At 53.9% G+C, this 11,832-nt stretch overlaps 4 protein-coding genes across 4 annotated transcripts; all 4 read right to left on the reverse strand.

Moving 5' to 3' along the window:
- Window positions 1-86: 86 nt before the first annotated feature.
- On the reverse strand, window positions 87-2,697 carry IUM83_01792 (DNA damage-responsive repressor GIS1/RPH1, jumonji superfamily; the record flags this gene model as incomplete). The annotated part of the gene is made up of 12 exons (XM_067925671.1): window positions 87-200; window positions 275-322; window positions 415-846; window positions 922-1,089; window positions 1,153-1,220; window positions 1,298-1,433; window positions 1,511-1,572; window positions 1,681-1,759; window positions 1,839-1,979; window positions 2,064-2,152; window positions 2,220-2,412; window positions 2,536-2,697. 12 exons carry the CDS (start codon window positions 2,695-2,697, stop codon window positions 87-89), a joined length of 1,692 nt encoding a protein of 563 aa, XP_067800797.1.
- Window positions 2,698-2,956: 259 nt separating this feature from the next.
- Window positions 2,957-5,677, reverse strand: IUM83_01793 ((+)-neomenthol dehydrogenase; the record flags this gene model as incomplete). Its single annotated transcript, XM_067925672.1, has 1 exon — window positions 2,957-5,677. One exon carries the CDS (start codon window positions 5,675-5,677, stop codon window positions 2,957-2,959), a length of 2,721 nt encoding a protein of 906 aa, XP_067800796.1.
- A 402-nt stretch (window positions 5,678-6,079) lies between these two features.
- IUM83_01794 (ADP-ribosylation factor 1) lies at window positions 6,080-6,938 on the reverse strand (the record flags this gene model as incomplete). The annotated part of the gene is made up of 5 exons (XM_067925673.1): window positions 6,080-6,107; window positions 6,203-6,303; window positions 6,373-6,450; window positions 6,521-6,753; window positions 6,836-6,938. 5 exons carry the CDS (start codon window positions 6,936-6,938, stop codon window positions 6,080-6,082), a joined length of 543 nt encoding a protein of 180 aa, XP_067800792.1.
- A 1,043-nt stretch (window positions 6,939-7,981) lies between these two features.
- Window positions 7,982-11,680, reverse strand: IUM83_01795 (Integrator complex subunit 3; the record flags this gene model as incomplete). Its single annotated transcript, XM_067925674.1, has 6 exons — window positions 7,982-9,072; window positions 9,280-10,012; window positions 10,084-10,201; window positions 10,280-10,473; window positions 10,548-10,721; window positions 10,793-11,680. 6 exons carry the CDS (start codon window positions 11,678-11,680, stop codon window positions 7,982-7,984), a joined length of 3,198 nt encoding a protein of 1,065 aa, XP_067800791.1.
- Window positions 11,681-11,832: the final 152 nt, after the last annotated feature.

Below are 11,832 nucleotides of genomic sequence, written 5' to 3' on the forward strand. Positions count from 1 at the left end.
GTGTGTCAAAAGATGGCGCCAAATGTAGAACAGCTTCAACATGGTTGACATTGGTGTTCGTCGTTCCCCTGCACACACTATCTAAGCTAAATACTGGTCGAATCCTTCAGCTTGGGCGCTGGAGGCTCCACCGCTACGATCCGCTGTCGCAGCTCCTTCGAGTTCACCGGTAGCCACTCGTCGTTGTCCGCCGACTCGCCCTATGCATTGCCAGCAGATTGCCACGTGAGTTCGATGGCCCAGCAGAGCTGTTGAATCTAGCAGATTCGCTTACCTTGTAATGCACGCGGATGTATTTGCCCTCTACGGCCGCAACCTTCGCCTGCACAGCGACATGGTAAGCACAAGTGCGTCAGGCGGGACTCGCATATTTTCACCCACTATCGGTCAGAGCAATCGTCCAGGATGACGAACCTCAGTGTCCTCAAACCGAATGGTCGAGCCTTTGATCGTGAGATACTTGCGAACAGCGGTTCTGCCCTTTGTGGCGCTTTTGGGCGTACTACCACCGGGTTGGTTGGCCTTGGACACCGCTTTCGCCTTCTTCGGAGGCGATAGCATTACAGCAGAGGCTGGCACTTTCGCCGACTTCTTCTTTGAGCAAACTGCTGCTTCTTTCTTCCGCTTGCCGAGATTGCTGCGCACTGCGCTCTTGGATGCAGTGCCACTTCTCTTCCCAAGACCACCACTTGCCAAAGAGCGCGGTTTGCCCCCAGCAGCATCAGTGATGCATCGGTGGCAAAGCAATGACTGAGGCAGGTCTTCGGCAGTTTTGTCAGCGAAGTCGGGGTGAATGCAGCGAACGTGGGCCCAAATCTTGCACTTCGAGCATTCAAACCATTGTTCCTGCAGAGAAGGCATGTGTGCTGGTTATTACGTGTATACAACTCATCACACTCGATCCACCGCCACCAAATGTACCTCCACTCCTTCATCGGGGTTATGACTGCTACAATACTTGTGGCATTTGCAGCTGAAGACCCAAGGCTCTTCACCCAGGAGCTCCGAACTGCACTGAGGTTCTTCAAACAGCTTCGTCATGAATGAGTCCATGTCAATCCGTACGCTGTCAGGAAGGCACTTGCAGACCTGACCACACCAGAGTAAAAAGTTAACGTGTGTGGATAAAACAATTGTTGTGCCCTGGCTCACCTTGGCTTTCAGCCCGTACGGTATCCAAAGCAACGAAGCAAAATTGACTGCTTCTGCGATGTTGAAACCTTCACCGCACATATAGTACACCGAGGTAGGTAAGATACCAAGAACGCTATGCAAAGAAATACCCACAAAGCTTTACCAAGATTGAATCCCTGGTGGTAAGTCGCTGGAAAAGTAATGACGAACTCCCCTGGCTTTTGATAGGCCCGATAGAACGGCACACCAAACTCTCGAAGACGAGCAGGTGAAATAAGGGATGTCTTGTGCCGCAGAAACTGATCCAATTCATAGATTTCAAGATGGGTTACAGAGAAATAAGGCGCATTTTGGTAAACGGGTAAGGGCAGAATACCTGGCTGCACGCATGGTGTTTTTCGGGGAACATCGACTGTGCTGCTCGTTCCAGCTGAGGAGCTATGCATCACGCAAGTATACAAGTGAGATAACAGGAACAGCTGAGATAGCCACATCGCAGACAAAGACGCATCGCAGGACAAATATTTAAAGCATGCAGTAACTCACCAGCACCTGGAGGCACGCCATACCAGAACTTAGGTTTTCCTGTGTGCACGTAGTTGATGCTGTATAGATCCATATCTTCCTGCTCACACGCCAACAACAAATATCACAACAAAGTGAGACCCACAAAACCAGTCACTGCAACCTACAGTTGTGCTTACCGTGTGGAACGCGAACATTGCTCGCCACATGCCAAAATACAGCATGGACTGCGTTACTCCTGGCAAGTCAATTTTGCGCAGAATCGTGTTGAGGTCGTTCAGGTTCCACGACATAGCGTCCGCATCGCCGAACAAAGAAGCCTACATCCGTCCAAACCACGCAGTAAGTAACGTAGTTAGGACGACTAAATTGTCTGAAAAGCACCAAACAACTCCAGCACCAACCACGATGTCAGCTCCATACACCGGAGGGTCCATGGTTCCTCGCAGCCCCTTCCAGAACCGTCGCTCCACTTCCATCGGATCATCCGTGTCTGCATCCACACAACAACACATAATTACTATTCATGTTGCAACATGTTGAGCTTCACTGTCTCGTGCCTTCAGGCTCCTTGTCCGTGGTCGCTTCTGCCATGCCCTGGAACTCTGCGGGGCTCATCGTCTTCCGTTCCACGAGGTCCACATTGAAGATACCCTTCTTACCGGCCACGTGCTGGCTCACGGGCGCCGAGACCTGGCAATTGAGCTGCGAGATGTCGTACGAGCGACTGAACCATCCGCGCGGCGGAATTATCTGCAGGAATTAACGACACGCACCAGAATCCGTTATCAGAATGTAAAAGCGCCGGAAAATAATTGGCAACCGCTGACCACGAGTTGGTCACCCGGGTTCACGCTTTCATTCGTGGGTTTGTACCTTGCAAATGCCGATTTTCGCGCACTGAGGCTCGACAACAGTGCGGATGTAGGTGGCGAACGACTCGAACTCCGCGCGCGTGGGGTGGAACTCCGGGCACCACTGGCCGTCGGGAGATGGAGAAGAGCCCATGGAAGCGCCGTGAGGGTCGCTGGGGCACATGACGAGGCAGGGGAGCGCTCCAGACCGGGGCGAAGGTGTGGCCGAAGCGTCGCTGCGATTGTCTTGCGTGTCTCGCCTCGAGTTAATATGCGGATGACAAAGGTTGGTACTTTTGACAAAACGTGTTCGATACAAAACCCAAGTTATTTGGAGTTGCAGAATAAAACACCTGTAAAATAAGTTCAAAAGGTGGTACTTGTTGGCGAGGACTGCCATTCCTCGTGCCGATCACCGAAATGGCTACAGGGGTGTTGCACTTTTACTCGTCTTTGGAGACTACTGCTGCGTCTACTGCTCCTCGTCGACGTCTGGTGCGACTGACGCCTTGGTTGTAATTGTGATCAGCAAAATCTCCGGCCAGCGCTAGCAAATCGATCTGGCTGCCGAGCCGCGCGAGCGGGGCGTGGCGCTCCTGGTACACTCCTTCTGTCCGCAGAATGGCCGAGAACTGCTCGAGGATGTTGTTTTCCACCACGGTAACGGAAGACGGAGCGGGGTGTAGTCGCCGAGATGTCCGCCGAAGAGTGCTCGAGCTCTGCCGGAGCATATTGCGCACGCTGCGCCGACGCGAGTGGATCGGCACCGACTCGTCCAGCGGACAGAAGATCTGCAAGCGGATGGACCGCAGCAGCTTCTGCTTCTCGTCCACCACGACCTGCACGTGCGTAGTTGAACCCTTGGTCGGGAATCCAGGCTCATCCCACCTGTAGCTCTGCATTTCTGGCCTGCCACTCGCTTCGTACTCGAACGCACCGAACAGAACATTTCGCTTTTTCAGCATTCGTCTTAGCTGTGTCAGGTTGATCCGTTTATCTGTGTGGGCTCGAATCACGAGCGTTGCACCATGCTCGAATACGCGGTGGTCTAGCCACGCTTGCAGTATCATCCAGATAATGGCAAACCACACAAGGTTGATCACCAGAAAAGCAAGTGGCGCGTCGATTATCGGCTTCTTGATCCAGTCTATAAACCACTTCGGGTTGGGTACGTTGAATGTGCCGCCACTAAGACGGTCAATCACGTCAAAAGACAAATTTCCAGCAAAGATCACGCGGATGATTTCCAGATTGCGCTCAAGCTCATCGCGAACACGAAGTGATTCAGTCAACCGCCGGATGTTGATGTCGAATCCTTGTGAAACGTAAGTCAGCTGGAGTCGCGAGATGCCTTCAAACTTGGTGATTAGCGTGTCAAGTTGCGTACGAAGGCGTTCCATGAGCTTGATAGAATCCTTGCATCGCACGATCACGCTACTCTTGCGCTCCAGTAGCTGCAGGCACTTGTAAATCTTCGAGCCAGCGATGTCGACGGGTACAGGAGGCAACTCAAGAGCTTCCACCGACTCCAGAAGGTATTCGAGACATTCAATGAGCAGTATCATGTGCCGTGCGGCATCACTCAATGATTTCTTGATGCTTTCTAGTGTGTGCTCATTAACTTTGCGGTAACTGCGAATGGATTTCCGAAGACTCGTCAGCATGTCGTTCAACACGAAAGTGCGCACGAAAAAGTTTCGGATGAAAATCTCGCGACTGTTAAGTCCCATGAACGTGGTCAACAGCGACTCGTAGCGCTCTGCCCCAGGGCCGCTGAGAAGACAACCATCACGTCCGAGGAATAGCACGTCGTCCCGTGTGATATCGTAGCAAGCGTAGATTTCACCCAACACCTGTTTCAGTTCGTTCTCGCGCTCGCCCTTATCCAAGTATTTGCAGGCTGGTAACTTCGGCTCTATCCCAGCAGCGGTAATGAGGTTATACTTGTTTCGCTGATCCGCCTTACCCATGAAGAGCATGTCGAGCACACTGTGCTGGTAGCGCGAGAGTAGGTCTTTTATGATACCAGAACTATCTTGATGGACGTCGACAAGGAGTCGCGCAAGCAGGTCCAGCGGGATTGAACGCTCGGTATAGTTCATAATAGCGTCAATCTTGACTCCATAAAGTACTGCCCCACTCACGTGCAAGTGCATTCCGAAGTTTTCGACTTGGATGATACCGTCGCTCTCTGGAAAATTGATTTCAGCCTCGAAATTGATAAAGCGAATCGCATCGAAGTCCAAAATTTTGACCTGCGTGAGTCCCGGAGTCACCTCGAAGTGGGTCTCTGTCGGCTGCAAATCGAGCTTGGAGCTGAAAAGACCCCCTTGACACCTTTCCATGGCCCCCAAACGCTCGTTAAGAGCCGATATCTGGTTCGCACCAAACGGGAGCCACTCACCAACAAGTGCATGGACCTGCGAGAGTATGATACTCTGTTTCGCCTCTTTAGTCATCATGTTGAAGCCGTGTGCAGACTCAGTCGCGCGTAACTTGTTGTTGGTGGGCTCAACGAGGTGACTCGTGCTGGAACGAAGGCACGACGGAATGTATGGCGACGACACGTATGACACGTCTTCGCACTCAGTGATGGTGCTCACTCTGGTGTAAGACTTGTCCCTCGTAACGAGATGAAAATCCGAGCCATCGTAGCGTACATACAGCAACTGCGGGGGCTTATGGACGTCAGTCCCCGCATCGGTCCGGGATGTGCTAACTGGAGCGTAAAGGAACTCGTTGGTCTCCCGCTTCAACTGCTCTGGCATCTCCTCCACGATCGATAATCCTCGGAATGAGACTTGGTACGCGGTAACCGGTTGGTAGTCTACAGACGAAAGCTTGACTCCATTCACGAGCTTGGCTTCCCAGAGATCGTCGATCACGGATTTGGCTTCTTGAGAAACTCGCAGCCACCGGCGATCGGTGTGCTTCTTGTACGTGAGCCAAATTAGACTCGGCGAGTAGTCGAACGGAAGGATTCCAGCGTCGATACCCTCATACAACAAGACAAGCAGCGCCACTTGCCGGATCCATGTCTCCTTCCATTGTACACTGCGAGCTTGTCTCGCGTACCTGCTGATAGCGTACAAGACGCGGCAGTGTTCGGTCGGCCAGCTCTCGGGCGGACCGTACCAGACCGCATCTCCCGCTCCGCTGTTCATGGCGGGGTCTTGATCCAGTGTAACACTGCGCACAAACAGTCGCCTCTCAAGAGACGCCTACAGCAAATAGCTACAAACGCAGTCGGTGTGTACACCAGTGTATTTTCATGCAAAATTCCTCACCTCGATTCGTTCCTGCTGGTGCGAGACGTTCAGTCTGGGCCAGCCATTCATTCCACTCGCTACGTGTCCGCGCTTCTCCCCACAACGTATTCCTGATTGCTCTCCTTCTATAGCTAACGACCGGCCATGCGACGGTCTGCACCTCATAGGAGCTAGGGGGTCAAACTTGCACCATCACCTAAAGACCTCAGACAGACACGCGGTAGGCCTTCCCCGTTGTCCCTCGGTATGCCCTGGCAGCGCCTATGAGGGCGGTACCTGTCACGCAAGATGGCATCTTTACTCGCCCTTTATGCACGTCACGATCCTAACAGTGACAATGGTTAACAAACACATTGAGGACGTTAGATGCAAGCCCACCTCAAAAATTGACATCATTGTTGTACTGCAACGCAATCTTACCAGTCGAATCCTTCAAAGAGGCCGGCTCCTTGTGTTGCAGTGGTCTCCTTGATAGACCACTGCCGGTTGCGAATGTCTGACAGGCCCATTGCCTCCGAAATCTGCAGCAGCGACACAAGCACCTCAGCAAATGCTATAGCTGACACCAAGTAACCCCTCTCTCGCCGCACCTGAGCAGCGTTCAGCGCCCCCTTCTGGTCCTGCTTGTTGGCAAACACGAGCAGGATCGAGTCCTTCAGCTCTTCCTCCTGCAAAACACAGCCATCAAATCTGAGTCAAGAGCGGCCCAGAAGCCCCCGCAGCGACAACGCCACCGACCTCGAGCATGGCGTGCAGCTCCTGCTTGGCGATGTTGAGACGGTCGACGTCGGCCGAGTCCACGACGTAGATGATGGCGTCCGTGTTGGGGTAGTAGCACCGCCAGTAGGGCCGGATGCTCGTCTGGCCGCCCAGGTCCCAGACCTGGAACTTGATGTTCTTGTACTGCAGCGTCTCCATGTTGAAGCCGATCGTGGGCACCGTCTGCTCGATCTCGTCGGCCTGCAGGCGGTCTGCGCAGCAGCGTTCAGAGCTAATTAGCGCCTCGGACAGACAGAGTGGGGGTTGGCGCTGCCTCTCCTCGCGTTCACGTACAGAGAATCGTGGTCTTGCCGGCGTTGTCGAGCCCCAGGATCAGGATGCGCACCTCCTTGCTGCCGAACAGCGCGGCGAACACCTTGGACATGGCGATCCCCATGGTCGATTGACGCACGCGGTTCCTCTTCGCTGTTCGGTCTGACCTTCTCGGTAGTGTGTGTGGCCGATTGTGGGAGAGTTAGAACGGGGGCAGTAAAGCGGGGGATAGTGACGTGGCAGTACATAGCAGCAGTGCTACCGTAACAGTGACGTGAGTAGGTTTGGGTACAGTGGTGAGCTGAGCGGCGGATAAGACGGCTAAATGCACAGCTGGCTGACCTCAAAGCGAAGCGCGTTATGCGCTACTCAGCGAGCGTTGGCTACAGCTACGGGGGCAATGCCCGTGCAGCACCTGCTTGAGATTCTTACGTTAAAATTTGGTGGTTGTTCTCGGCGGCTCATGGAGTTGGACGGCGCAGTCCACACCCCGGCGGAGCTGTGCGATCACATTGATGCGACCACGCAGCGTGTCTGGGCGGTGGAGCTTGATCTCAGCGATGTGGAGCTTGCGAACAGGCCCAGGGATGCACGCAATGTTGATGTGAGACTAATTCTGAGCGCAAAATTCGGTGCTAGCCCCCAGGGTCCTGTAGACTTGCAAAAAGAAAATAAGTAGTCATGTCTGGAGCGACGATAACGAGTAGCTGTACCGCCGAAAAGTTATAATTCTCGACAAAATCACGGGGTTCGGCTCCGCAAATGAGCAGGGCTACATTGTGGAAGATTTGTGGTTTGCAACACCGTGCACGAGAACATTTTCCTGCGCAACTGGGAGGCCACGGTTGATTTCGAGGCTCGCTTTATCATCAAAGAAGAGAAACGTTTGATCCATCCTAAAGCTAGCAGTTCGTACTTGAGTCTGGAGTCTGTGAGAGTAGAGGTCGAATGGGTGCTCGAGGACATGACCTCGAAAGTCGCACTTGGCCAGATACGCCCCAAACGACCTCTAGCTCGCCCAAGTTTCGCGAAAAGTACCGGAAATGGAATATATGATCAGTCTCAGAAACTACTAGCAGGAAAAAGTTTACCGAGTCGAAAGCTGAACACGACTGCAACGTTACGTTTGGAAAAGGTTTTACCTGTGTATCTGCACTGCCTAAAGCGTTAGTTGTTGTCTCCTGCAAGACGTGGCTTCTTGTGTGGGGGCTCCTCATCGAACAACACTGATCGCAACGCGTGGAAATCGTTGGCTGCAGATGATACACCGGACCGGTGCAACAGCTTCTTCAAAGCTGAGGTAATACTTTGGTCCTTGAGCACGACGATCTCCCCTCTCTTGGGGACACGGCGGCTTTGCAGCTCTTGGAGACGGTCCAGCTTACGAACAAGCTCGGATAGTGTCTTGTCCTTGGAGAGGTCGCTATCGCCGGCGCTTTCCAGAGAGCTGCGGACATGACTCGTGACCACGTCCGGGAACTTGTCCATCCAGCACGCTAATACTGCGAACGGGAAGTCATCGTATGTGTCGGGGAGCTTGAACACGCTCTGTAGCACGGTCGTGTCGGGGCTGAAGTGGATTAGACACTTGAGCAACCCCGTCATCGTCTCTGGGCTATCTTTCGGATTGACACAGGCAAGCACCTTGCGTGCCGCTGCCATCATGTCCTTCTCGGCTACAGTTGATCGCCCTGACTGAAGCTCTGCCACAACAAGATCCCACATGCCATATTGCTCCCATGACGTCCACTGTAGCGACGAGAGCACGATGTTTGCTAGTCGGTTCTTGAAAATCGCAAACTCCCGCATAACGACACGAGTGCACAAGGCGTTGAGCATGGCTGGAGTGACCAGTCCAAGAAGAAGCTGAACAAGCGCCTCACTCCGACCCATGAGCTTGGACAGGAATGGGTGTTCCATGTGTGCAAACAAATAAGGGCACACAAAAAGAGTAGTGGCACTCACGGCATCCATTTCGTCCTTGGACGCGCTGGAAGACACCGTCTTACCCAATATCGCGCAAGCTTGAACTCGGGCATCATCGATTTGCTGGCTCAGATTCAAGTCCTTCAGAATATTTTGAACCAAATTGCCACCGATAGACTCAACAAATGAAAAATAAGGCTTCAGCGCAGCATCAGGGCTCTTCGTACCGTTTCTTGAGCAACAGAAGGCAAGCAGGCGGTAGGAGATTGTTACATCTCGTCCATACATCGCCTTGAGAAACGGAACAAAGAGTTCTGGGGATTCGCTGAGTACTTGATCGAGCATCGAATCGAATACGCCAGCAGACGTAGCCTTAGGGGAGTCACTCAGGGCAATTCGAGATGACACAATTATTCTTTCCAGTGATGAATGTAGGAACGAGCCCAGGGGAGCAGCGATTTCGACGGCATTATCGTGCCGAATCCAAGAAATCAAAATGTCGTTCAAGCATTCCAGAAAACTTTCCGTAGGGCGCGTACATGGGTCAGGCATCGTTTGCTGAAAGTGCTTGATGTCGTCACCTCCCAGAGCGATCAAAATCTCCGGGATATCAACCAGTGGCTGCTTCGAGATCACGGGTGCTGCTGCAGCCGCAGCAACCGTGTCGGCAGGTGCAGCCATCTCCGTCGTAGCATCAATCGGTTGCTCGTTGTCGGGCAAAAACGATAATGCGCCGAGAGAATTTGTATCAGACGATGCCCCGGCACCACTCATGCTCGAGTCCGAATGTGTAGGACTTTGTGAACGAAGGGGTGACGTAACCGGACTTCCTGCTCCGATGGGGCTGCTCCGCACCGGTGACTGTCGAACAGGCGACTGACGAACGGGCGACTGCCTGACTGGAGACTGTCTGGCAGGTGATGAGCTTGGACCGGGAGACCTGGCAGGGCTCCCACCCGCGTTTGAAAGGGGGCTTGGGTGGGACGTTTGCGCTTGAGCCTTGTTGGCATTCTCTGCAGAGGGGAAGTGCTCCGGGAAGATTCGGTGAAGCTCTGATTGCAACTCCGGGGCACTCGACTGCAGCATAGGAAAAGACTGCAGCGGGAGAATCGAGGGCACGACGCCGAGCTTTAAAATCATCCCGAATGCTGTAGACACGCCCTTCTGCATCAGCTTCCGGTTAACTGCTGATGCGGCAAACTTCTCAACTGCAAAGACAAGGAATTGAATCATGGCAAGCGTCACCATTGGGTGACTCTTTAGCGATTTCACCTGGCAAAACATGGCACGGAAAATGTCAGTCAGTACTGCATTAGACAATAGGCATACCCACCACTACGCACCATTAGCAAAATCGCCGGCTCCACAGTCATGATGTTGTCGGATGGCTTAAAGTACAAATAATCGAAGAACATGGCAAGCTGTACTCGTGCCAACACACTTGGGGTTTTACTGCCGTGGCTATATACATGCAGTCACGTGAGCACTAGTTAGCAATACATGCGATTCAACCAGATAGGACGGAGGAGACTCGCGTACCAGAGGAGGTAGAGCCACCCGAGAATATGGTAGCGCGGCGTAACCTTGGAGCTTAGAACTTGATTTGAGGGGTGATAAACGGCGCAGATGTAACGCACAAGGTCGGGTACAAGAGCATCTGATCCAGGGCTGCTCAAGAATTGAGACGAGAACCACTTTTGGTAGCGCGTCACAGACCCAGCCTGAACGCGTTCCTATATCAACAACAGGTTGCACCACAAATTAATATACCGAGAAGTGTAGCATGCTGATACGTAATTGCACGTACCATCATAAAAAGTAGATACTCCTCCATTTTGGGGTTCAAACGGTAGGCAAGGTATCTCGGAGGGGTCGGAATAGCCATCAACTGTGCCACCGAGTAAACCGTAACGTCCTTGTCGGGCTCGGCCGTATCGCGGACGTTTCGCAGTTGCTTCCATAGTGCATTCATTCCGGGGATCTACATTCCAACACCAGCAATTAACAGGTTGCTAAAACAGCAAGTAACAACCAACGCGCAGAGGTACTTACATCCTTGGCGTCGCTGAGCACGCGCACGATCTCTCGACCGAGCTGAGCCACGTCCGCCTGACGACGGTTCCACAGCGTAGTGCATAATTCCACCTCCTGCTTCAACAAGCTCGCGTGCTGCGAGGCCGTATGGTCCAGCGAGATTCTTGCGAAGGTGTGGAACACGAAAGGAATCAAGCTCGAGCACGACAGCAGCCAAGCTTCGTGCTCAATCAGGATCCGGATGACCGACGAAGCCAGCCAGACGGTAGTCCGACTCGGATCTCCTCCGGTCAGATACCTCATCAAGCAGACGATGACCTTATCCACCCCAGGTGCATTCAGATGCACGAGCTCCCTCACGAGCCACAGCAACTGACTGCGACAGCCCACCAGGAGCTTGACGAACTTGAGGTCGATGAGCTTCTGCAGCCAGCCCATGCAGTTCTTGTAGTTGTCTGTGGCGGCCACGGCCGTCAGGTACCGGAGGTACTGCTTGGCCAGCGTGGGCTCCGTCACGACGGCGTAGAGCAGCGCGATGTCCGGCTGGAACGGCAGCGGCGCGACGCCCTCGGCCGGCTGCTGCTTGAGGACGGCGAGCGCGGCGGCCTCGTCCTTGCCCTGGATGGTCTTCTGCATGTGGTAGAAGTGCGCGTACCACTTGCGGTCCAGCTCGTCGGGGGCGTCCAGCGGCTGGTGGTTCAGCAGCTTCGAGTGCGGCGTCGGCGCTGCGCTGCTGTTGCTGCTGCTGGGCGGGGGCGTGGAGGACGGCGACGGCGCGTGCGGCTTGGACGAGCTGGGCGGCGTGCTGGTCGCCGAGGACGCGGGGGGCGGCCCCGGGGGCGGCGGCGGGGGAGGCGCCGCCGAGGACGGAGAGGAGGAAGGCGGCGGCGGAGGCGGAGGGTCCATCTTCACTTGTCGTGCGTCTTGCCAAGTGCAGCATTGATGTGCGCCACACCAATAACACTCGGCGTGGTGTGGCCCACACCGACTGATAATCTGACAAAAAGAAAAGCTTCGGCAGACCGCAATCTGGCGCCGAGACGGGAGCGTACCCACTA

Source organism: Phytophthora cinnamomi (assembly GCF_018691715.1).
Source record: "Phytophthora cinnamomi strain GKB4 chromosome Unknown Contig0, whole genome shotgun sequence".
Lineage (NCBI taxonomy): Eukaryota > Oomycota > Peronosporomycetes > Peronosporales > Peronosporaceae > Phytophthora > Phytophthora cinnamomi.